The following is a 26,090-nucleotide window of genomic DNA, read 5'->3' on the forward strand; positions in this document are numbered from 1 at the left end:
CCATCGGGCCGGAGCAGCACGGCACTGGCGAGAAAGCTGATGGCCACGGGATCGACGGAGATGAATTTTTTTCCCTCAACGCAGGTGTTCTGCGGTTTCCAAAAACTTGGAAACTGCGCTTAATCGTTTCACCCCCATGAAACGTCACCGTCTCTCTCCTTCATGATACATGCAAAAATTCTGTTTTTCAGAGAAACTCATGACGTCCCCACTAAGACAGGCCTGATCAGCCGTTTCCGTTTAATCAACTATTTATCTCATTTAATTAAGTTAATTAATTGTGTAGTCCCTTTAAGTGGCCATATAGACTAAATAAACGCTATACGATATGTGTCCAATTGTTTACTGTTTAGCGTGCGTTTTGGTGAACATTGGTGTGTCTTGCTGTCTCTATATTGGAATCAAATCCCTATCTGAAGAGTTACAGTAGTCTGATAGGCTAAGAAATGAGCTGACAAACCTTTATTCTTAACCAAGAAAAAACATACATGAGAACATTATTCAGGCGTGGCTCCTCTCTCAACCCTACAGATCATGGTAACAGATAACAATCTTCATCTCCACCCCCTACCCTGAAACTGACAAAACCAACGAAGAAACACATTGTACGGCGCAGCACAACATTTACATACCAATATACCATCCTACTAAAGATACAATCTGACCAGGCTCATATGGAGATGCTGTTGGGAATGCCCATGGCAGTAAGCCCCTCGCCCTTCTCGCCGGTAACGTCCGACGTGTTGGGGTACAGCAGCATGTATGGCATTTCCACTGGCCCCTTTCGGTTCTTCAAGGTCGGGTTGTCGTTCATCGTCTTGATCCGTTTCTCAATCTCCACTAGCCGGCTTCCGAATCTTTTGAACGCATCCAACGCCTTGGCGTCTGACGTCCAGCGCTCAGGCTCATCACGCTGGCCGAGGTACACCTCGTCGGAGGAGTGCTTGGAGAGGATCTCAATGAGCGAGATGCCCAGGATGGTCTGGAACTGGCTGGTAATGGTGCGGATGAACACCATGTCCGCTTCCTTCTGCCCCGCTTCCAACTTCTTGTAGTCATCGCTGCCCGGCTCCGGCATCGGCCGCCGGCTCACCGTCGGCCGGTTCGGGAGGTATCCGGCGTATGGATACTGCCCAAAGTTGACAGCTGCGTGCAGCGCAGATGCCACCCAGATGATGGTCGTGCACGTCCTAGCCAGCTGCTGGACGGTGTTCATCCTGGGCCACCAGTCTCGATCCTTAAGGTCGCCGTGCGCCTCCTCACGCACCTCCTTCCACCATGCCTGCAGCTCCACATCACGCTGGAGCTCACCGTCGTTAGAGTAGTAGACGTCCAAGTACTCTTTGACCCACTGCTCAATCGCCCACCAGATCACGAGCCCATCATCGGCATATGGGTAGTCCTTGATCAGCAGTCGGACACCATATGGGCTTGACTGGTCCGGTACAGCCACACCTCTGAAAGCACAACCAGAAGAGTAACCCGTCAAAATCAAACTGATTTAGGAAGCTCTTCTGCATTACCATCTCGTCGCTTCTATAAAGCTTTTACGGTCAATGTAGTATGCACGTACCTCTTGACGAGATCTGCGGGGAGAGCCTGCTCGTTGAAATTCCAGCTCTTGTACACGTCGGAGGACATCACTAGCGCGTATTTTCCAGGGAACACAGTGCGCTCGAAGATGCCACCGGCGTTGATGAGTGTCTGGCGTGCCAGGGAGTTGATGTTCAATGTGTCACGGTAGTGTGGGCTCAGCAGCTTATGCACGGGATGCACCACGCTGAGCTGCCGATTTGTTGCGATTGCGAACGGCTCGATCACCGCGTGCGTGTTCAGCCTGCAAACACATGAAGACACACAAGATTAGTGTCTCGGTATCTCAAAAGAAAAAAAAAGGGCAGACCCAGTGCCGGAGGCCCCCACATGAGTGGGGTCTGGGGAAGGGAAAACCCGAGGCAAGCCTTCCTCCCCACAAAATCTACGGAGAGGCTGTTTCGAACCCGCGACCTGGTGACTCAGCGAGATAGCTCTCAAAAGGCACCAGAAACATTTAGTGTTTTGGTAGCAACAGAACAATTAAAGGAAGAACTCTGTACCAGTGGCTGATCAGCTGATGCCAGGCAGAGTCGTTTACGCAGGCGTAAGCCTTGGCAAGTTGCCAGATATGACCCTCCACGCCAGTATGAGCTGCGGTGTACACCTTGCTGACTGCGCCGTGCTGCTCACCGTCAGGGTGGGGCAGGCTCAGCTCAATGGCCAGGGGCTTCAGGGTGCCATCGTCCTTCAAGAACAGTAGGGTCCTGCTTGCATAGATGAAGTTTCCCTCCAACTTGTTGATCTTGTTGAGGTAAGGCATGAAACTATCATGGTGGTCTAGGATGAAGAGCCTGTTGTTCTTCAGTGCCTGCACAGTGTTTGTTATGGCAATCAATCGATGGTTTTAAGCAATTATCTGTATTGAATCTTTGAGTTATATGTGAATGTGTTCAGTCCAGCATACATTCTGCACTGGCAGGCCTTCCAGGTTATGCTGAATATGAGCTTCAGTGATCTTGCTGGTATGGTCTCCATATTGACTTGGGTCCAGGGTACTTTTAGCAGGGAACTCCTGCGATCATGAAGAAGAAAAAAAATTAAGGCTCTTTACTCGATTCTGGGGCAAGTGTATTGCCTGGTCATATGATACAAGATGCTAACCGTCAGGCGTTTGATGATTACTGGGTTCACGCCTGCAAGTGTCTCTCTCGCAAACTCCTCATCAGTCCTCCAGCCAAACTTAAACTCTGGAGCCTTTTTCAATACATCTGGTGTATACCAAGATTGAGCCTTAGTCATGATAACTATTTTTAGTTCAAACACCGGATTAGCATAGTAGAAAATTACCAAGAAGTTCAGTTACCTGATTTGATGATATTTGGAAGGGGCATCTTTAGGGGGTGGTCATGACTACCATTTGGCAAAATACTTCTAAGGAACTCACTGGGGATTCTCTTCCTGACCTCTGCTATTAGTGGATTGTTGGGTGCTTCTGGACCCAGTTCATAGAGCCCGAGGATATCTTCGAATGAATCAAACTCCTTTGGCGTATCATCGATGATCCCTAGTGTCGGAAGAATAGCCTCAATGATTGCCTTCAGTGAGTAGCCAAGGAAGTCTGACATCTTGAGATGCCCAAACCGTTCATCACGCGGGACGTAAATATTCAGGTTCAGCAGAAAAAGCCTGCTCTCTGAATTTGGGTCTGCGTAAAAGGTTAACCAACAAGGATTTCAGCCAAATTTCTGTCATCTTATATGGACCAAAATGTGGCTGACTTCAATTTACCTTTTTCTGTTGGGTGCCGGCCAGTTCTGCAGCGACGGGGATATGGGTGTTCTTGGTTGCCACCAAGGATCGGCCGAGCATGGTCTTCACCCTTGTCTGGCTCACCAAGGTCATTGTAGTAGTCATAACGGTAGACGCGATCATGCTCCTTGTATGGTCCAGGATTCTCATCACCACGGAGTATCTTGAGTTCATCTTGCCGATAAGGCAACAATGTCGCAGGCATTTTGCTTGGCAGATAGGTCTGCAACACAGGAATAGAGTGACTGGCCTGTTTTTTTATAGCCTTGGAGAAATATAGTGCTGGCAGAAGTAAAGCGTATGATGATTAGCTGATAGGTCTGCTTATTTCCCCCAATATCTTATGAGAGGAGAGAAAAGGCTATATTGACTAGTGTTCTAGTGTTTTCTGTTGCGTGGATCTAGTACCGATAATACCCAAAGAGAAAAACTACAACCATGAAAATCACGGTGAGTAAAGTGATAATTTTTAATTCCACTCAGCAAATTATCAAGCCATACCAACCATCAAACTGTTTCCACAACTGGGTTAATCTATCTATGTGTATTTGTTATGGTGCAACATGAACCAAATAGTTCTCCTGCGTGTTAAAAAAGAAGAACATCCTTCCTCTCAATATAATGATATGCAGCTCTCCTTCGTGTTTGTGAAAAAAAAATAGTGCAACATGAGATAATTTAGATTTCAGGATTCAATCTGTGATAATGTGATGGTACCAGAATGAACACATAGGAGAGCATTATACAAGACTCGTTATCTTGCTTCTGATATCCATCAACCAGTTCTGGATCAACAAATGAGCATAATGAATATGCCACGATGGATCCTTTCCAAAAGCTTAACTAAGCAGCACAACTTGGAGATACTTTAGTCATGTGCTACTAAAGGTACTAAGAGCTGCTGATCATGAGCAACTTGCTGTTTTAATCCAAGGCAATCAGTAAAAAATCATTTAGCCTTGTTGAAAACATGAGGCAAGCCAAATGTTTTATCATCTCCATCTACAAGGCCTACGACTTCCACGTGGAAACAATCAGTGCCTATTTTTCTAATGTCTGTGTCAGTGATAAGACAACGTTAGATAGTGCTAACGATGCACATGCATCTAGTGAAGCCCTATACAGAAATCACACAACAAATTACTGTAACCGTACCTTGTAGTTGCAGTGGCAGCAAAGTGGCGGAGCCTGAAGTTAGATTTAGAGGGGGCCAACAGTAGAATATACATGGCTTAGGGAGTGCAAGGGTGGCCAACTTAAATCTTCATTAGCAAAATACACTAAGATACTGTAGCATCCTTTAGAGAATTACAAAAGTGAGGAGGGGCCATGGCCCACTATGGCCCTAATGAAGCTCCGCCTATGCAGCAAGCACAGCCGAACACTTTGATTGCTGCTGGCTAGCCGTAACATGAGCGATGAGTGTGTGGGTGCGGGTGTTCGATAGTACATGTTGTGTACAGATATAGCAATGATACAGTACGGTCATCTGTGGACTTGACCCGAAGACCAAGCTGGCCAATTTGGCAGCTAGTAAACCGGATCTATCCAATCCAGGTGAACATTAAAAGAAAAAGAGCTAATAGCAGAATACTTATTCTAATCACGGCTCTATGCACTTTTCAGTAGATAATGCGTAACATTAGGATCTAGGTACAGCTAACATGGTACATAATTCATAAAAAGGCTTTTTGCTTTTAAAATGAATAGTTGACCAGCATCCAAGCCTGTTCGCTTGCTCGTAAACGATCGTAAATTTCCAGCCGGAAACAGTGTTTTTCTCTCACACCAAACCAGCCAGCAGTAAATAATCCATGATCGTTTACGCCTCCTGAACAGACTGGCTTTGAATGCGTTTACCAGAATCAAGTGTTTTTTTTTCTTTTTGGAATTTGATCAATAAAGCATTTTTATTCTTAGCAGCAAAAATGTAACCCTCGAGTTTCAATGGCATATGTATATGCAAGTTTCTCGTAATCGTAACTAGCATGACTGCGTGAGCACAAATCGCACCATAGTCTATATGTGAAATTATAACACATATTGCACTGCTTCAGTTTTTTCCAAGGACAGAGATTGGTGTGAGCATTTGATCAAAACACAAGATTTCGCATGTTCCCACTTAGATTAGATGGTGATTTTCGCTACACAGGCCATCGCAGTTTTTTCTTTAGGCACGATCGTGATGCATCAGCAACGGGACCGACCACTGGACCAGCGAACCCAAAACGAAGGACGCAACGGGACCACTGGTCCAGCGAACCCAATGCAAAACGAAGGACGACGCAGATGTCAGAATACTCACGTCGTTGGCGAAGAAGATGCGTTCCTGGGAGTAGAGCTTGTGCGGGTAGATCCATGAGTTGGCGACGAAGACGACGGTGCCCCTGCCGGGGACGCCCTCCAGGGTGAGCGTCTTGAAGAAGAACTCGGCGTGCTGCAGGTTCCTGACGAGCACGGCGCCCGGTATCCCCTGCGACTCGTGCCACTCGAAGTTCACCCGGAACACCGTCTCCCCGTCCGTCTTGGACTTGAGCGACACCACCGCCTCCTCCAGGTGCGCCGCCGTCCCCACCTTGCCACGGCCCCCATTGCCTGAAATTTCGTTTAACCGATCAATCATATTGTCGCTTGCAGTGAAAATTCCAGTAAAATTTCGACTGGTCCTAAACGCCTCCAGGTCTCGATCCATGGTGGAAGTGGAATAGTAGACCCATCGACTTGCGACGGTCGCGCGAAGCTGAGAGACGTCGGAGTATTGCCGTGGAAGCGATGACGAATGTGAGGTTCCATGTGTCGTGTTGTGCAGTGCCGCCAAACGCGCCATCGCATTGAATTGAATGGCTCCAACAACTCTTCCATGTCGCAGTTCAAGGCGGTGTTTAGTTGGGCAAAGTTGTATAGCGAAGATTTCCTACGGTAGTATTTCGTTTGTATTTGTGAATTATTATCTAAACAACTAATTAGGCTTAAAAGATTTGTCTCGTAAAGTTAAAGCAAACTGTGCAATTAGTTTTTGATTTCGTCTATATTTAGTACTCCATACATGTACCGTAAGTTTGATATAACGGGAAATCTTCTTTTTGTATAGTGCATTTTCCAGGAGTTTGGAGAACTAAACCAAGCCAAACTTGAAACCGCAAGGCCTGCCACGGCAAAACGTCATCCCTGTCCATGGACATGGAAGCAGCCAGGCAGGCAAGCAGTTCCTCGCTGCGGGTCCCACATACCGGCGACCAACTCACGGCTCGCCATTATTACGCCTGAGGATCCTGTCCCCTCCTCCGTCAAGACTCGCAGTTTGTCGCTGGACGAGCACAAATTCTACAGATTTCATCACAGTTGGTTGAATTTATTGATGAAATGTTGCCTATCCTATATTTATTAATTATAGAAAAAGAGGAAAGGGTAAACCGAAATGCACGGCGAAACGCATGACGTACGGCCAGCGAGCGCGCGGCCGGCGTCACGGCCCGCGGCCACCGGGAGCGGGGCCGGCGGGGCGCGCGTTCAGTATTGAGATACGCAAGGGGAAGGGGCATGAGGCAGGGGCGCGCTTACTGGGGTCGGCCGCGGTGGCGCTGACGAGCTGGAAGGCGACGCCTTCGTCCCAGCCGAGGATCTTGTGGACGCCGTCGAGGAGCGAGGCGTTGAAGTCGCCGACGTCCAGCACCTCCTTCTTGACCAGCTTCACCGTGCCGCGGATCTTGCCCTCTTTCCACGCCTCCTTGTTCTTCCCCGTCAGCCGGTCCGCAACCCCGTGCCAGAACATGGCCGCTCTCTCGCTCCTCGCTCCTCGCTCCTCAGGCACAGGTAGAGAGGGCGGCGGGCGGGGCGGAACGCGGTGGTTGGTGGATGGATGGCTTGCCTGCTCTCGCTCCCTCGCCTGCCAATGTGATGTGCCGGCAAGCAAGGCAGGGGAAGGCAGGGCAGGTTATGGAACAGCCGCCGCCCTGCGCCGCGATAAATAGGCGGCCGCTGCTGCTCGCCTCGGCTGCTGCTCCTGCCAGCCAACCAGCGATGGAGGCGACAGCGACATGTACTATACGAAAAGGAAAAGCGAAAAACAAGATGATTGATGATGAGAAAAAATGAGGGGATTCTTATTGTATGGTACAGTATGGTATACGTCAGCATCACAGGATTTGGGGATCGTGCGGCTTATGGTAATGGTGATCCGGCAGGTAAACGAGATTACAAAACCATCAGGCTGGGGCAGGCGGCTGGCCCGGGCACACGCGCGGTTTCTAACAGGTCTCCGGCGCCAGGTCCACGCCGAGCCAGCAACGCGCAGGTGCAACTCTGCAAGCGAGACGAGCCGAGAGACCGAGCTGACTGTCCAAAGCGCCGGGAGGGACCGAACGAAACCGCGGAAACCCGCGGGCTGCTTCGCCGGTCAACCGGGTCGTGTCTCGTGCGGGTGCCAACGTGGCGAGTGTTCGGCTGGCTGCCGGCTGGTGCTGGGCTGGTCAGCCCACTCATAAAAACACTGTTCACCTATATAGTGTTTTGAGATAAAAAAATATTTTCTCCTCACAATAATCAACTGAAACCATATTTTAGTTTATTTTTTAAGTCGTACCCAATATGCCGTGACATGCGCTTCCGCCCCAGGCCAGGCCGGACCGTACTTGCCCCAGCACCGGCAGCTAGCGCACGCCGCCAGGTCGCCTCCGAGGGCGAGGACAGAGACAGACGAGACACGTCGTTGCGAGTGCAGACTCTTCAGGCTTCAGCGGTGTACGGACTACGCAGCTGTCGTCGCCCCGTGGCCTGTCGTAAATAATAGTAAATTTTTAACTAAAATAATATTTTTCTTTCATATTAATTAGCCAGCAGTACTTTTTCACGAACCAGCCACCATATCCACCAACCACGCTTGTGGCCACGAGGGCCGCGCGTGGTGGCCATCGACGACCGTACACGGCGGTCGCGTGCCGGCCTGAATGTTGTTTGCTAGTGGTGTCGGTGCGTGTTCTAGTTCCAAAAAAGTACTACAGTGGCCCTGTTTGGATCCATGGGTTAGAGCTAGTTTGGGCTAGTTGGAGCTCAACTAGCCCTAAAGTAGCCAAACAGGAGGGCTAGAGTGGGTTATTTGCAACTAGCCCACCCTAAAAAACTATCCCCCCAAAGAGGTGATTATTTGGGCTAGTTGGGGCTATTTGAGGTGGGGTCCACTGTTTTCTCTCTACTTTCACCCGCACCAATGATTTAGAAAGCCAAACAGGTGCGGTTTTGGCAGAAGATTCTTCGCCTGGTCACACTAGAATTTTTTGAGGGCTTGCTTTTGACGCTTTACGGAGTATACTCCTCCCGTCCCATGCGACAGTGTTTTCTATCCCAACAAATCAACTAACAATATTTTTCAGCCTAGCTTATCAACAAAACGAATGCCGTTTGAGGATTGGGCAGCGGGCACATATACCAAGGACATGGGGAAAAGACCCTGCTGCTCCTGTCTTTCCTCGGTCCCGCATGACACTCGCTCTCCTCCCCCATTCACTACACCACAGCCCCAGACTATGGACGTACCGTCGGTCGGTATAGGTCGATATAGCGACGCTCCGTCGGTCGGTATAGATCTATGCCGACACTTACTTGCAGCCGCTGAAAGTGGCGTCGGTATAGCCTACGCCGACCGACAAGTTTTTAGCGACCGACAATCTGACGCCTTAGGGGCTACATATACCGACACATAGTTTGAAGCTACAAATACTTTTAGCAACTAACAATCCAACGCGAATCATTCACATAGAGACAATATATATGTTGCTAATCAGCAGTACATAATAACCCAAAAATAATATATTATCAATGCACACGCATTCATTACAAGATATATTAACCATAACTGATTCATTCATATATGAGTAGCCCAATGTAAGGTCGGTCAGATTCAAGTTCATAAGTACAAAATAGATTAGAAGCTCGCAAACATGAAGTTTGTGCATGAGCAAGCTATCAACATCCCTACATCTACCTCATGTGACCAAAAGTCATACATCCACCACTTGTAACCAAAAGCTTAGCTCACTAACACCTAAAGCTCACTGCTCAAATTTCACTAACAGTGAGCTCAGAGTCTTGTCTCTAATAGGTTCAAAACAAAACATAGCTTCGATGAGCCCTTTTAACTTGTTGACACCATCAGGTACGCTGCCTAGGCCTTGTAGGATGGCTGAAATGCAATATGAATATCCAATTAGCGACAATTTTTACCAAAGTTGGAGAAAGACAGCCAATAAGATCAACTTCAAGAGGTTCTCTAAAATTAATAGCCAAATTTCATAAAAAGGAAAGTTCAATGTCGCAAACCATTGTAAATGAAATAAATAAGTAAACTGATAGTACCTAACTCAAAGCAATATACAGATTTAGTATATGGGCTGTCACTGGAGGTTAACATATAAGATGATGAATTAAACATAGCCTATACATGCTGATATAACTAATAAAATAACCATCAGCGTGTAAATACTAAATATGCAGTGTCAACACAAAATATTGTTGTCTAGATGATATTTAACATGAAACAAGCTAAAAGTTGACAATACATTCTTTATACACCATTTACAGAACAGGAAATCATGTGATCCTATAGTCATTTCAACTACATGATATGTAGAAAGCCAAAGGAACAAAACCTGAGGAACAGTCCTCCTCCTAACAATTCGAACTCCAAAGCAAAAGGTTCGGGCATCAACTCTTGATAAGCTAATTTTATTGATCCCTTCTCTACTGCATGTGGTTACCTGCAAAAACATACAAGAATGCCAAATTTAACCCATGAACAGAACTTGAAAAAAGAATTTTAGAGTAATACAACATTGCGATCAAATTATCATATCAACTACAAAACTGAAACTAGGTCTCCATATGCTAGAAATGTGCACCCAATTGCTTTCTATCTCTGAATGTACAGATAGAAGAGTATAACTTGAATCTTGCCTCATAGCATGTTTCATATCAGCACTAGAAATCTCTTGATAAAACCTGACAATGGCTATTGTATCATGGACTTGCCTCAAATCAACTACAGGGCTATGTGCTAATGTGTTATTCAATTTTTTGGGGGAAATGGTCTATTAATATAATGTCATTCTGTATGCTCATGGTTTATTTCATATTATTTTTTATGTTATTTTGCTTTTTTCCAATGGCATTCTTTAGCCTTACAATCCTACTACTCCTATGATGCAGATTGTAGGCTAGCATCATTGAATATAAACTTGTGTGTTCAGCCAATTTAAGGCAAGACGCTTTCTGCCAAAAAAGAGAAAATAGTATCCATGGATCCTCACATACACCACATCGCAAGAATGACATGATACATGCCACAATCCAGCTCGATGTAGAAGTAAACCATGCACTTCACTAGCTAACTATAAACATTGAGTTAAAAAGCCAGCCAATGGGAAACAAAAAACCAGTACCATATTTGTAAATGGTTTGGCCAAAATGTGTGCATCTGAACCAGGTGATGGCCAGCAAGCACCTTCACAAACAAAGTATGAACATGTGCTCCAGTATCTTAGCCAGTAGTTTAATATAGCATTCCCCTTTCAAGTTTTCAGGCCCACATAACACTATTTCCAAGACTATGCCATGAATCAAGAACATGCAACATTTTATAAAAAGGCAGGGGGGGTAAAAGGCCATTTTTCAACCCCCATAACTCCTGGCTTCAGGAAAGCAGAAGAAAATCAAGTGGATCCTGTATCATGCCAAAACATATGCTCTTAAGAATCTCAAGAGGACTGTCCCACATGTACAAAAAAAATGTCAAATTGCTAATGTGCTCAGATCTTGTTAAGAGTGTCATATAGTGATAAAGAATGCTACTAACTTCAGTCATATATAGGTTGACATTACAGACCAAAAAGCAAGGAACAATCGAGCTTGGTTTCCCTGTCTGAGCATCAAGTACAAACGACTGGAGGGAGTATAAACCATAAGACTAACCTCAAGTGAATGGAGGGAGTATAAGCCACAAGAGTGAAGACCTCAAAACAAGCTTAACGCAGACATACTTAATGTTACTAACCCCATCATATACTTCACACAAAAACGGATGAAAAACAAGCCTGTACTGTGTTCTAATGGAGTTCAGTTAAAAGGTACAACTGACCCAAAAGAACATGCCCAAAAGATAATGGAAACGCTTGTTAGACCCCCCACCAAAAAAAACACCACCACCACCACCAAATGAAATAAAGAGGTAGTACCAAATGTCCGTCCAACCAGCATCCAGATCCTACCAGCGGGACAAAGTAAGAAAAAACTCACCAGTGGTCCATCATCCCGTCCATTTATCCCTAGTAACTGAGAACCGGGCCTGGTCATTACTCGTACAGGAATACCTGAACAAACAGAACTAAATATCACACTGGCAATCACTTAATTTCACAAAAATATCAATGTAAATTAAACCTATATGGCTCAGTATACAACATATAAGCCAAGATTTGAGCCCAAATGCATTTTAATAAATCCAAGTTATACAATAAAATTTTATGCATTACCATTCACTTGCAATTCTGCATATTGAGGCCATTGCATCCTGAACTGGACTTTGTCATTTATAAGAATGCACCAAACTTGTCCACAAACCAACAACACAATCGGTAGTTAACAGGACTGTGCAATAGAACCAGTCACTTTTTCTTTGTTGGATAGGACATGAGAAATCTTAATACATCAAATCAAGACCTTTTTGACAGAAGCTCTCAATGTGCAATACTCAAGTCTCTATTGCACACACAATTTGCAAATGATTTACGTAGATAACTCATAAGTCGGGTAGACATGAGAAATCAAAGATATTTGATGTTAGAGAAAGGTCATAATCATACATAGCTATTTTCCATCAGCGTACTATGCATGAACACTATGTTAAAGAGGTTGATTCAATGACAAAGTTCAGACACTCTGAGTGACCTAATCTCACATACACCAATGTTTTCTTCCTCAGTGCTTTAAGGTTTATTTATGGCATAGCATAATCACCAATGTACTATGCGTGAACACTATGTTAAAGAAAGAACATAATCATCCACAGCTAAAAGATTTATTTATGGCATAGGAGCATCATGTCATTAATAAAGTGTGCAAGATTTTTATCAGGATTGAGGCAAATGAAACTTAGGTTGTGGAGGAGAGAGCAAACCTGGAGATCATATTCTGGTCTCTGGACTGTTTCTCTATCTGCTCGGGAAAGTTGGAAGGTCTTCTCCACAATTTGAGGTACACTTGCTCTAGAGATATGAAGGTTTCACAAGGAAACATTTATGCATCAGCAACACAGTAACATCAATGCAGATAGTATACAAACTAAAATAGCAGAATAGTTTAACCACATATATCATACGTTGGATGCTGTGTCAGACTGATAATGCATCTTTTAAGAACAGACCAATGAACATTGTACGGCACTACATGCAAATGAGTACTAGTGTTATACATTCATATCAATGAGCAAAAGCTTGTATTACCAATCAACAAGACTGCGAGGATTATCATGTCAAATCTAACAAAGGAATTTAATTACTAACCAAAGATCCTGAACTGAAGTATATATGACTGTTGTTGAAGATATTAGTGTTTGTTGATTGGGTAACAAGGATATATTTATGTATAGCACAGCATCAATGTAACACCCCGGGTGTTTAAAATACTAAAACTGTCATATCATCATATGCATTGCAAAGCATTTGGCATTTGGTGAAAACTTTGAGATGCATACACTAAAACAAGTTTATATTCATGTGATATGTGTTGAATTGTATTGTTTGGCTCAAGTTCAAAGTTTGTTTGGATTTTGAATTTTTCGAGAAAACCCCGATTTTCAGCATTTAAATCCTACCCTGAAAATCCATTTCAAAATCTAAGCATATTTTGGGGTTGATCCCAAAAGCAAAAGTGTAGAGCTTGGCAAGTTAAGCAAAGTTTATTTTTGGAGTTTTTCAAGTTGTTTAGAAAAATTTTGAGTAATTCAAAAAGGCGTAATTCGTTGAATATCCCCTATTTGAATTTAAAAGATCATTTCAAAATCTAGACCGAATTAGAAGATGGTTATAAAAGCAAAGTTGTAGAACTTTTGATTTTGAACAACTTTTGTTTTTGGAGATTTTTGAGTTGTTATGAAAATTTGAGAGTAATTTGTGAATTTTGGCGAATGGCAATTCTGTAATTTGGATGAACAGTGTCCACCGCCGAAGCTACATGGCCGGCGACCTTCGGTTTGATTCCAGGCGCGGTCGTGGCCGTCTTTGGCGTCGCGCTGGCGCGGTGAAGGCCACAGCGCAGCTTCCTTGAGCTTCTGAGCCGTGTTATTTGAACCGAGGCGCCGTCGTCGTCATTTTTCTTCTTCCTCTGTTTTTCCCGTCGCCACCGCCGCAGCTCCGTCGAGCTCTCGCCGTCGACTTAGCACCGTTGCCGTCTCGGCAAAGCGTGCTCCAGCTCCGCCATATCCTTGCGCATCCAGCCAACCCACCAATTCAGCTAGTCTAAGTCAGGAACTCGAGTTGCATCGTCTTCTTCCTCGCGGCCGGCAACTCCTCCGCCGAACGCGATTCGCCGCGGCCAGAGCTCCACGGTGCATCTTCGTCCCTGGTTTTGGCTGATTCTGTTTCGTCTCGATACTGTGGTACTTACTCCATAGTTGGTTGTTCATTTTGACCACTGCAGTCGCCGGTACACCATCGCCGACGACGTTTTGCTCCGCAGTGATCACCGTGATCGTCGTCACGCCTCTCCGTTGCTTCTCCGACCTCGCTCCTTGCTTCAACGCGTTCGGGGTGAGCTGCTGGTGCTTCCTGGGCCATCTGTTTAAGCTTTACAGGTCTCACATCGCCGGCGTAGTGCAGCAGCGCCGTCGTGGCCGCCATGGTCGACGTAGTGCTCGGTTCAGTCCGTAATTGGTCGCGTTAGTGCCATAAATCGATGCGCCTAGACTTGGTGATCATTTTGGTACGTTGGTCGTCGCCGGTGATCTCACCGTCGGCGAGAAATCGCCGGTCAGAGCCGTCGCTGCCGTGGTCAACGTCGGAGGTTGAAGATGACATGTGGGACCCGGGTGTCAGTGACTCAGCGTTCTAAGTGGATTTTCTATTTTTCAGAATTAAATGAATAGTGATGTAATTTGTTATTTTTGTGTAGAATTATTTAGAGCTCCAAAAATTATGAAAATTTTTGTGTGAATTCTCTATGATGTATATTATATAACAAAAATTTGAAATATTGATTTCCAGTATTTTTGGGGTATGATAAAAATTGCTCAATTAATTAATAAATGACTTTCCATGATTTTTCTAGGCTTATTTACTTGTCCAAAAATTATGAAATTTGTTTTGCCACTTAGTTATCATGTAATGAACATTTACTAAAATTTTGAGCTCAATTAGAATAAGTTGATTTATTTCATAATTTTAATTAAATAATTAATTCATAAAAGCAAATGGTAACCTTTAGTGATTTAGGTTTTGTTTGTAATTTTGGATTGAGTGATGACCTTGGGTCATTAGTTGCTAATGATCCTTGGCAATTGATGTATGTGTTACGAAAAAGATTTAGTTTGTTTGACTTGCAACTGTACCACGAAGGAAAGTTGTATTCAAATTCTTAATTTTTGTATCCATCATCGAGCATCATGTTTCGTAATTCCGCATCATGTTAAACATGGCATTGTTATTACGTGTAGTGAACGAAGGTGAACACGCGGTAGTTAATCAAGTTGTTGAGGAGGTTGATCCGTCTGTTGAGGTCGGATCGAATACTTGTGTAACGACGCAGGAGCTGGACTTTTCCGTCAACGAAGGCAAGCCCCGGATGCATACAACCCTACCTTGTGTTTTACAAATTAATTTCGCTTTTACTTTCCATTACTGCATTAAGTGAATAGGAGTTAAGTAAGAGCCTAATTGGTGCATTACCAACCTTGTTATTCCATATTTACCATATTACCAGTTTTAAATTCGTATATGCTTAGTTTTGCTTAGCTATGCGTAGAACGATGAAAGTCGGGTGATTACCTGCCACCTGCAAGTTTTAAATGGAACATCGGTTAATTATGTTAGCATGTGATATGGGAATGTGGAGTAATAAATCTAGACCGGGCGGACTCGGTGTGTGTGAGCCACAAGACATGGAGGTCTTGTGAGCGGGTTCTTTCCGCCTGTGTCGATTAAGGCACGTCCGTTGTTGAATTGCATGAGATGAGACTTTGTAGTACTAACCACATACTCCGGTAAGCCTTAACTTGGCAATTCTATTACGAGAATGGCTACTCGCGCACTGGGAGTGGAGAGATGGCGGGAATAGCGTGTACCCACGTGGCAATGGGCTGGATTGGTGGAGTACTGTATTCTCGGGTGGCGCGGACCCGTTCTTGTTTAGAGGATCCGAGGGTAGGTTGATATATGTGAGTCGGGGACCTGCATATGTCGTGTGGTCTGGAATCCCCAGCTGGGTTTAATCGGTTCGAATCGTCGTTGCTCCTCGGTTATGGAGACTCAACTCACTGTTCATCATCGTAGTATTAATAACTAGAACCTGAGAATGGTTGATGAAGGTGTTGGATATGAAGTTTCATGATCTCATTACGGATCGTGTCATCTTTATATATGATTTTATGAAGTTTAAATTGTTGAAATAAAAAATTTTGTTAAAGAGCTTTTACGCAAAATAACTTTGATTATTGCTAAAACCATACCTTGAATCCCTGAGCCTGCTTTCCTGAGTTCTATCAATTTTTATTTCGGTTAAGTCTTGTTGAGTACTTTTGTACTCAGGGTTCGTTGACCCCTTGTTGCAGGTGAGCCTCATGAGCAGATCTGTTTTGGATCGTGCTGCATGACAGTTGTACCTTGTGGTGACGATGTGAAGTAAATGTATGGCCCTTGGGTAGGGCAGTTTCATTGTGTGTTTTGTATTATATTATAATGCCACTCCACTATTTCGTTTTGTAATAAACGTCGAACCTAGTTGCGAGGTTTGAAACTACTGTTTTGTAAATTATGTTATTGTAAGACTTCCGCTATTTTTACTCTGGTCTAGATATTTGAATAAATGTTGTAATACTGCAATGACTCTGTAACGTGATCCTGCTCGGAAATCGTGGATGATTCGGGGTTCCCCGAGGACACCCGACAGATTTCTTAAGTTACCAGGAACATATGCATTGTTGTCAAAGGTCGTTGGACAGTGACAAGTGTATGTGGGTCCTATAATTTAGGAGGTTCTACCACAGAATGGTATCAGAGCGATCGTTACAAGGTTTTTGTTGTATTGTTTTACAAAAACTTCAAAATGATTTGGGATGACTAAATTTAACCTGCTAATTTAGTCCAAATTGCTTCTGACTTATCTTATTTCTTTCTCACCATTCCGTATTTGATTAAAAAGGTCTTGTGTGGTGGAGTAGTAATCTTACTATGCCCTATATAAAAATAAATGTTGTTTATGTGCATTATAAACTTTGATGTTTTTGTTCATAAGAACGATTCATGCATCATTATTAATTCACTCGTTACTTCCTTCACCTCTTAGTCTGGAGTTGAGTAGTGAGACTGGTTTGAGTAATGTAATCCATCATAGCTGCTCTTTAGACTTTGATCAAATGGTCTTACTTGGATTAAATTGGTTTCCTACAGTATGGCTCGTGCCAAGATGACGCCCCGTAAGTCCACTGGACCCAAAGGAGTTCCTCGTCACCAACTTGCCTCTAGAAACGATGGTGCTAGCAGTAGCAGTTCTAGGCCTGATCCCCAAGCAGAGATACAGAGGATTTCTGTAGAATTAGCACAAGCTACTAGAGATAGGGCTTTGGATGCTATACAGTTAGGAGAATTACAGGATCAATTGAGGCGTCTCACCACCGCACACAGGAACTGCGAAAGCATGTTAGTTCGTATGGTGGAGGGAAGAAATGAGGCTTGGTACAGGGAAGATGTAGCTAGAGCTAGAACTCATGAGCTAGAATTCTATGTAGAAGATTTAGAAGAACATAATACCTATCTACATGAGGAAGTTCATAGGCTTAGCAATCTACTAAACCCGAATCATGAGCCTCAAGCTGATGCCATGGACCCCGGTGTCATCCTTGCCGATGATAACGAATCGGAAGAGGAAGAAGAAGAAGATCCTGAAGAATTAGTAATGATCAATGAAAGTGATGATGCAGGCGGTAATAATTCTGGAATGGATACCGAGCCTGAAGTTTGAAGTAATCACGGAAAAGAGTAGAGTTGTATAATAGTTAGTTATAGTTAAGTTATGTATCTTGTTTTGGTACTTACAGGTTCTGGTGTTTATAGTAGTAAACCCTATGTAATGTGTCTGGAGTAAGCTTTTGTGCAATTCAATAAAGGCTTGTGAATAAAGTTTGGTTTGTTATGAGCAGATGCGTCGTACGCGGGGATCGCATATTCCTGGTACTTCACAAGATGATGATGATATCCCTAACCCGCCACCGATGCCGACCAATCTGGCTGATGCTATCGCTGCATTAGTCAATGTGACTGTGGAAAATTCTCGTTTGCTTCATGAGATGGCTCAAAGTAATCAGAATCAGATGCATGGAAACCGTGGCCGCAATCATAACAGGCATGAGGCTACCTATGTGGATTTCACGGATACAAAACCCCCGGTGTTCACCAAGGCAGATGAACCACTAGAGGCTGATGACTGGCTTAGGACCATGGAGCAGAAATTTGATCTTATTCACTGCACAGAGTTTCAGAAACCGGTGTTTGCTGCCCAGCAACTTAGAGGTGCAGCTGGTGCTTGGTATGCAAATCTGATGGCCATGCAACCCGTAGGCGTTCCGTTAACTTGGATAGAATTTCGCACTGCTTTCAGAGCCCATTATATCCCAGAAGGAGTGATGGCTATGAAGCTGGATGAATTCCTTGCTTTAAGGCAAGGGGATCAAACAGTTATGCAGTATGTGGGAAGATTCAATCATCTGTCACAGTATGCATCTGAACATGTTAATACGGATGCCAAGAAAAAGAAATGGTTCATGAGAGGTCTGAATACCAAACTGCAGACAATGATGACAGCCTGTACTAATATCACTTATCATGAGGCAGTAAATATTGCAATTGCTTCTGAGGCAAAGTATCGGCAGCATAAGGAGCTCAAGAAGAAAAAGAATGTGCCGTCTGGACCTTTTGGTGGAAACCAAAAGAGGCAGAGAGTGATTTATCATCCAGTAAACCATTATCGTCCTCCTTATCGTCCACCACAGTTCCAAGTCGGGCAACAGTCAAATGTCCGTCCTGCTATAACCTATCCGAATTCACAGTCAACCAATGCTTCTGGTGGTAATGCTCCAATATCCCAGGGTCACAACTATCCGTGTTACAATTGTGGAAGGACTGGTCATTTCTCCAGGGAATGTCCATATCCTAGGCAGGCTAATCAAAATTATCAGAAGGCCCCTGCCAATCAACAACAGGGTCAAGCACCAAACAAGAACCACAATCAGAATGCTCAGAAGGGCAAAGATGAGAGAAAGATAGGAAGGGTTTTCTATATTCAAGCCGGGGAAATTCCTGAAGGAGAGCCAGTGATGATGGGTATGTTTCCTGTTGCCAATCACCCTGCAGTTATACTTTTTGATTCTGGCGCATCGCATTCATTCATCAATAGAACATTTGTCATGAAGTATGAAATTTCAATTGGGGCAACAAAGGAAAGTTTCTTTATACAGTCGCCCGGGGGACGTCTATGTACTAAGGAAATGGTATACCAGGTACCCGTAAACCTGGGTGGGCATATTTTTCCCACTACCATGATTATCCTTAAGGATCAGGATATAGATGTAATCTTGGGAATGAATTGGATGTATCAGCATAAGGCTGTTATAGATGCTTTGAATAGGACTTTAAGAGTAAGTTTGCCTGATAGTAATTCTCAACTTCTCATCCAACTTCCAACCCTAAGAAGATTAGTGGGCAAGATTTGTGCGACTGCTGTCAAAGAGATTAGAGATATTCCGGTAGTGTGTGAATTTCCGGATGTGTTTCCTGAAGATTTACCCGGCCTACCACCTGATAGGGATGTATAGTTTAACATAGAGTTACAACCTGGAACAGCTCCGATTTCTCGGAGAGCTTATAGGATGCCACCTAAGGAATTGGCCGAGTTGAAGACTCAATTACAAGAATTGATTGAGAAAGGGTTTATCCAACCTAGTTCCTCACCTTGGGGATGTCCGGCAATTTTTGTGAAAAAGAAAGATGAGACCCTGAGGTTATGTGTTGACTATCGTCCGTTGAATGAAGTGACCATCAAGAATAAGTATCCATTACCTCGAATAGATTTGCTTTTTGATCAGTTGGCCGGAGCCAAAGTTTTCTCCAAGATAGATTTGAGATCAGGATATCACCAAATTAAGATAAAGCCTGAAGATATTCCCAAAACAGCATTTACCACAAGATACGGATTATATGAATACTTGGTGATGTCTTTTGGTTTGATAAATGCTCCCGCTCATTTCATGTATCTGATGAACTCAGTATTCATGCCTGAGCTAGACAAGTTTGTAGTGGTGTTTATTGATGACATTCTAGTGTATTCCAAGAATAAGAAAGAACATGCGGAACATCTCAGAATTGTTCTGACCCGTTTGAGAGAACATCAACTATATGCCAAGTTCAGCAAGTGTGATTTTTGGCCTAAGGAAGTGCAATTTCTTGGACATGTCTTGTCAGCCGAAGGAGTTGCAGTTGATCCTAGCAAAGTGAAGGACGTGCTTGATTGGAAACTGCCAGCCACAGTTCATCAAGTTCGGAGTTTTCTTGGATTAGCGGGGTATTACCGTCGGTTTATTCCAGAATTCTCTAAAGTATCAAAACCTATAACTGAATTGTTGAAGAACCAAGTCAAGTTTGTCTGGTCATCAGATTGTGAAGAGGCTTTCCAGACTTTGAAAAGGCTGTTGACTACTGCACCAGTGTTAGCTCAACCTGATATCGAGAAGCCGTTTGATGTTTATTGTGATGCTTCAGGTATTGGTATTGGATGTGTGTTGATGCAAGAAGGCCGAGTCATTGCCTATGCATCTAGGCAACTTAAGCAACATGAAGAACACTATCCGACCCATGACTTGGAGTTAGCAGCTGTGGTTCATGCTCTAAAGATTTGGCGGCATTACCTGCTTGGTAATACGTGCCATATATATACAGACCACAAAAGCTTAAAGTATATCTTTACTCAGTCAGAGTTGAACATGCGACAAAGAAGATGGTTAGAACTAATTAAGGATTACGATTTGGAAGTACATTATCACCCTGGTAAAGCAAATGTAGTTGCAGATGCTCTCAGTCGCAAAAGTTATTGCAATTGTGTGATAGTGAGAACAATGGGTCTGAATTTATGTCAAGAAATGGAGAAGTTGAATGTAGAAGTAATTCAACAAGGATGTTTGACCAATATAATTGTTGAAGCTACTATTCGAGATCAAGTTATTGCTGCTCAAAAGGAAAACAAGGGTATAGTCCATATCAAGGAAAGAGTCAAGAATGGAAAGGCGGAATGCTTCAGCATAGATGATGAAGATGTGTTGTGGTTCAAGGATCGCCTGGTGGTACCAAAAGTTCCTAAATTGCGGCAGTCAATTCTAGATGAGGCACATGCTACTAGGTTATCTATCCATCCAGGAAGCAACAAGATGTACCATGATTTGAAGCAAAGATTCTGGTGGACTAAAATGAAAATAGAGATTGCTAGATATATAGCGAAGTGTGATACCTGTCAAAAGGTGAAAGCTATACATTTAAGGTCTGCTGGTGAATTACAACCATTACATATTCCATCTTGGAAGTGGGAGGACATCAGTATGGATTTTATTGTTGGTCTACCCAAGACATCAAAGGGATTTGACTCAGTATGGGTTATTGTAGATCGACTCACTAAGTCAGCACATTTTCTTCCAGTCAAGACAATATATCCTACGATCCAATATGCCAAAATGTACTTAGCAAGAATCATGAGTCTCCATGGAATACCCAAGACTATTGTGTCAGATAGGGGTACACAGTTTGTCTCCAACTTTTGGAAACAATTGCATTCTTCGTTGGGTACTAAACTTCTGTATAGTACAGCTTATCATCCGCAGACTGATGGACAGACTGAAAGAGTTAATCAAGTGCTTGAAGATATGTTAAGGTGTTGTGTCCTTAACTATTCTAATAAGTGGGATGAATGCTTACCTTTGGCCGAGTTCTCATACAACAATAGTTATCAGGAAAGCATTAGAATGGCTCCATTTGAAGCACTCTATGGTCGTAGATGCAGAACATCATTGAGCTGGTCTGAGCCAGGAGAGAGAAGATTCTTTGGAGTTGACCTTGTGAAAGAAACAGAAGACAAGGTTAGGCAAATACAGAATAATCTGAAGATAGCTCAGTCCCGTCAAAAGAGTTATGCGGATAGACGACGGAGACCATTGGTATTCAACAAAGGAGATTTTGTATATCTGAAAGTATCACCAATGAAGGGAGTTAACCGTTTTGGTGTTAAAGGAAAGTTGGCACCCCGATACATTGGACCATATCAAATTTTGGAGAGATATGGAAAAGTGGCATATCGCTTGAAATTACCTGAACATCTCACAGCTGTGCATGATGTGTTCCATGTTTCTCAATTGAAGAAGTGTCTCCGAGTGCCTGAACAGAATGTTGAAGTTGAAGGAGTGGAACTAGAACCGGATTTAACTTATTCCGAATATCCTATCCGAGTGTTAGATCAGAAAGACCGTGTTACTCGAAGACGGACAATCAAGTTCTATAAAATATAATGGAATCAACATTCAGAAGAGGAAGCTACTTGGGAATCAGAAGATTACTTGTTAGAAAAGTTTCCAGAGTTTCTAGCGTCAATATAGAATAGAGTAATGTTAGTTGAGTTTGGTTGTACAAGTTCTGTTTTGTATAGGGACCTCAGCTGTTTTATGGACAGATTTGGTATGTGTTCTTACGACACATTTCCTTTTCCATTACTTACTCTATGGCTTTGAATCTCGGGGCGAGATTTCTTTTAGGGGGAAGGATTGTAACACCCCGGGTGTTTAAAATACTAAAACTGTCATATCATCATATGCATTGCAAAGCATTTGGCATTTGGTGAAAACTTTGAGATGCATACACTAAAACAAGTTTATATTCATGTGATATGTGTTGAATTGTATTGTTTGGCTCAAGTTCAAAGTTTGTTTGGATTTTGAATTTTTCGAGAAAACCCCGATTTTCAGCATTTAAATCCTACCCTGAAAATCCATTTCAAAATCTAAGCATATTTTGGGGTTGATCCCAAAAGCAAAAGTGTAGAGCTTGGCAAGTTAAGCAAAGTTTATTTTTGGAGTTTTTCAAGTTGTTTAGAAAAATTTTGAGTAATTCAAAAAGGCGTAATTCGTTGAATATCCCCTATTTGAATTTAAAAGATCATTTCAAAATCTAGACCGAATTAGAAGATGGTTATAAAAGCAAAGTTGTAGAACTTTTGATTTTGAACAACTTTTGTTTTTGGAGATTTTTGAGTTGTTATGAAAATTTGAGAGTAATTTGTGAATTTTGGCGAATGGCAATTCTGTAATTTGGATGAACAGTGTCCACCGCCGAAGCTACATGGCCGGCGACCTTCGGTTTGATTCCAGGCGCGGTCGTGGCCGTCTTTGGCGTCGCGCTGGCGCGGTGAAGGCCACAGCGCAGCTTCCTTGAGCTTCTGAGCCGTGTTATTTGAACCGAGGCACCGTCGTTGTCGTTTTTCTTCTTCCTCTGTTTTTCCCGTCGCCACCGCCGCAGCTCCGTCGAGCTCTCGCCGTCGACTTAGCGCCGTTGCCGTCTCGGCAAAGCGTGCTCCAGCTCCGCCATATCCTTGCGCATCCAGCCAACCCACCAATTCAGCTAGTCTAAGTCAGGAACTCGAGTTGCATCGTCTTCTTCCTCGCGGCCGGCAACTCCTCCGCCGAACGCGATTCGCCGCGGCCAGAGCTCCACGGTGCATCTTCGTCCCTGGTTTTGGCTGATTCTGTTTCGTCTCGATACTGTGGTACTTACTCCATAGTTGGTTGTTCATTTTGACCACTGCAGTCGCCGGTACACCATCGCCGACGACGTTTTGCTCCGCAGTGATCACCGTGATCGTCGTCATGCCTCTCCGTTGCTTCTCCGACCTCGCTCCTTGCTTCAACGCGTTCGGGGTGAGCTGCTGGTGCTTCCTGGGCCATCTGTTTAAGCTTTACAGGTCTCACATCGCTGGCGTAGTGCAGCAGCGCCGTCGTGGCCGCCATGGTCGACGTAGTGCTCGGTTCAGTCCGTAATTGGTCGCGTTAGTGCCATAAATCGATGCGCCTAGACTTGGTGATCATTTTGGTACGTTGGTCGTCGCCGGTGATCTCACCGTCGGCGAGAAATCGCCGGTCAGAGCCGTCGCTGCCGTGGTCAACGTCGGAGGTTGAAGATGACATGTGGGACCCGGGTGTCAGTGACTCAGCGTTCTAAGTGGATTTTCTATTTTTCAGAATTAAATGAATAGTGATGTAATTTGTTATTTTTGTGTAGAATTATTTAGAGCTCCAAAAATTATGAAAATTTTTGTGTGAATTCTCTATGATGTATATTATATAACAAAAATTTGAAATATTGATTTCCAGTATTTTTGGGGTATGATAAAAATTGCTCAATTAATTAATAAATGACTTTCCATGATTTTTCTAGGCTTATTTACTTGTCCAAAAATTATGAAATTTGTTTTGCCACTTAGTTATCATGTAATGAACATTTACTAAAATTTTGAGCTCAATTAGAATAAGTTGATTTATTTCATAATTTTAATTAAATAATTAATTCATAAAAGCAAATGGTAACCTTTAGTGATTTAGGTTTTGTTTGTAATTTTGGATTGAGTGATGACCTTGGGTCATTAGTTGCTAATGATCCTTGGCAATTGATGTATGTGTTACGAAAAAGATTTAGTTTGTTTGACTTGCAACTGTATCACGAAGGAAAGTTGTATTCAAATTCTTAATTTTTGTATCCATCATCGAGCATCATGTTTCGTAATTCCGCATCATGTTAAACATGGCATTGTTATTACGTGTAGTGAACGAAGGTGAACACGCGGTAGTTAATCAAGTTGTTGAGGAGGTTGATCCGTCTGTTGAGGTCGGATCGAATACTTGTGTAACGACGCAGGAGCTGGACTTTTCCGTCAACGAAGGCAAGCCCCGGATGCATACAACCCTACCTTGTGTTTTACAAATTAATTTCGCTTTTACTTTCCATTACTGCATTAAGTGAATAGGAGTTAAGTAAGAGCCTAATTGGTGCATTACCAACCTTGTTATTCCATATTTACCATATTACCAGTTTTAAATTCGTATATGCCTAGTTTTGCTTAGCTATGCGTAGAACGATGAAAGTCGGGTGATTACCTGCCACCTGCAAGTTTTAAATGGAACATCGGTTAATTATGTTAGCATGTGATATGGGAATGTGGAGTAATAAATCTAGACCGGGCGGACTCGGTGTGTGTGAGCCACAAGACATGGAGGTCTTGTGAGCGGGTTCTTTCCGCCTGTGTCGATTAAGGCACGTCCGTTGTTGAATTGCATGAGATGAGACTTTGTAGTACTAACCACATACTCCGGTAAGCCTTAACTTGGCAATTCTATTACGAGAATGGCTACTCGCGTACTGGGAGTGGAGAGATGGCGGGAATAGCGTGTACCCACGTGGCAATGGGCTGGATTGGTGGAGTACTGTATTCTCGGGTGGCGCGGACCCGTTCTTGTTTAGAGGATCCGAGGGTAGGTTGATATATGTGAGTCGGGGACCTGCATATGTCGTGTGGTCTGGAATCCCCAGCTGGGTTTAATCGGTTCGAATCGTCGTTGCTCCTCGGTTATGGAGACTCAACTCACTGTTCATCATCGTAGTATTAATAACTAGAACCTGAGAATGGTTGATGAAGGTGTTGGATATGAAGTTTCATGATCTCATTACGGATCGTGTCATCTTTATATATGATTTTATGAAGTTTAAATTGTTGAAATAAAAAATTTTGTTAAAGAGCTTTTACGCAAAATAACTTTGATTATTGCTAAAACCATACCTTGAATCCCTGAGCCTGCTTTCCTGAGTTCTATCAATTTTTATTTCGGTTAAGTCTTGTTGAGTACTTTTGTACTCAGGGTTCGTTGACCCCTTGTTGCAGGTGAGCCTCATGAGCAGATCTGTTTTGGATCGTGCTGCATGACAGTTGTACCTTGTGGTGACGATGTGAAGTAAATGTATGGCCCTTGGGCAGGGCAGTTTCATTGTGTGTTTTGTATTATATTATAATGCCACTCCACTATTTCGTTTTGTAATAAACGTCGAACCTAGTTGCGAGGTTTGAAACTACTGTTTTGTAAATTATGTTATTGTAAGACTTCCGCTATTTTTACTCTGGTCTAGATATTTGAATAAATGTTGTAATACTGCAATGACTCTGTAACGTGATCCTGCTCGGAAATCGTGGATGATTCGGGGTTCCCCGAGGACACCCGACAGATTTCTTAAGTTACCAGGAACATATGCATTGTTGTCAAAGGTCGTTGGACAGTGACAAGTGTATGTGGGTCCTATAATTTAGGAGGTTCTGCCACAATCAATGGCATAATATAGATATCTATATGGCTAAAATAATAATTCCTGACAACAATGGAGCGTCAATTTCCCCTCAAACCTAAAATTGACATT

General features: G+C 43.3%; 1 protein-coding gene and 1 long non-coding RNA gene across 2 annotated transcripts; both read right to left on the reverse strand.

Moving 5' to 3' along the window:
• Positions 1–440: 440 nt before the first annotated feature.
• LOC136521433 (probable linoleate 9S-lipoxygenase 4) lies at positions 441–7,367 on the reverse strand. The gene is made up of 9 exons (XM_066515173.1): positions 6,907–7,367; positions 5,651–5,940; positions 3,325–3,568; positions 2,900–3,241; positions 2,698–2,804; positions 2,501–2,608; positions 2,097–2,404; positions 1,574–1,837; positions 441–1,457 (listed from the first exon to the last, which is right to left on the reverse strand). Exons 1-9 carry the CDS (start codon positions 7,115–7,117, stop codon positions 671–673), a joined length of 2,661 nt encoding a protein of 886 aa, XP_066371270.1. The 5' UTR covers positions 7,118–7,367; the 3' UTR covers positions 441–670.
• A 2,548-nt stretch (positions 7,368–9,915) lies between these two features.
• On the reverse strand, positions 9,916–11,946 carry LOC136538395 (uncharacterized). Its single transcript, XR_010779323.1, has 3 exons — positions 11,868–11,946; positions 11,632–11,705; positions 9,916–10,097 (listed from the first exon to the last, which is right to left on the reverse strand). It is a non-coding gene; the product is annotated as an uncharacterized lncRNA (long non-coding RNA).
• Between the last annotated feature and the right edge of the window lie 14,144 nt (positions 11,947–26,090).

The sequence above is a fragment of the Miscanthus floridulus genome, chromosome 2, assembly GCF_019320115.1.
Source record: "Miscanthus floridulus cultivar M001 chromosome 2, ASM1932011v1, whole genome shotgun sequence".
Lineage (NCBI taxonomy): Eukaryota > Viridiplantae > Streptophyta > Magnoliopsida > Poales > Poaceae > Miscanthus > Miscanthus floridulus.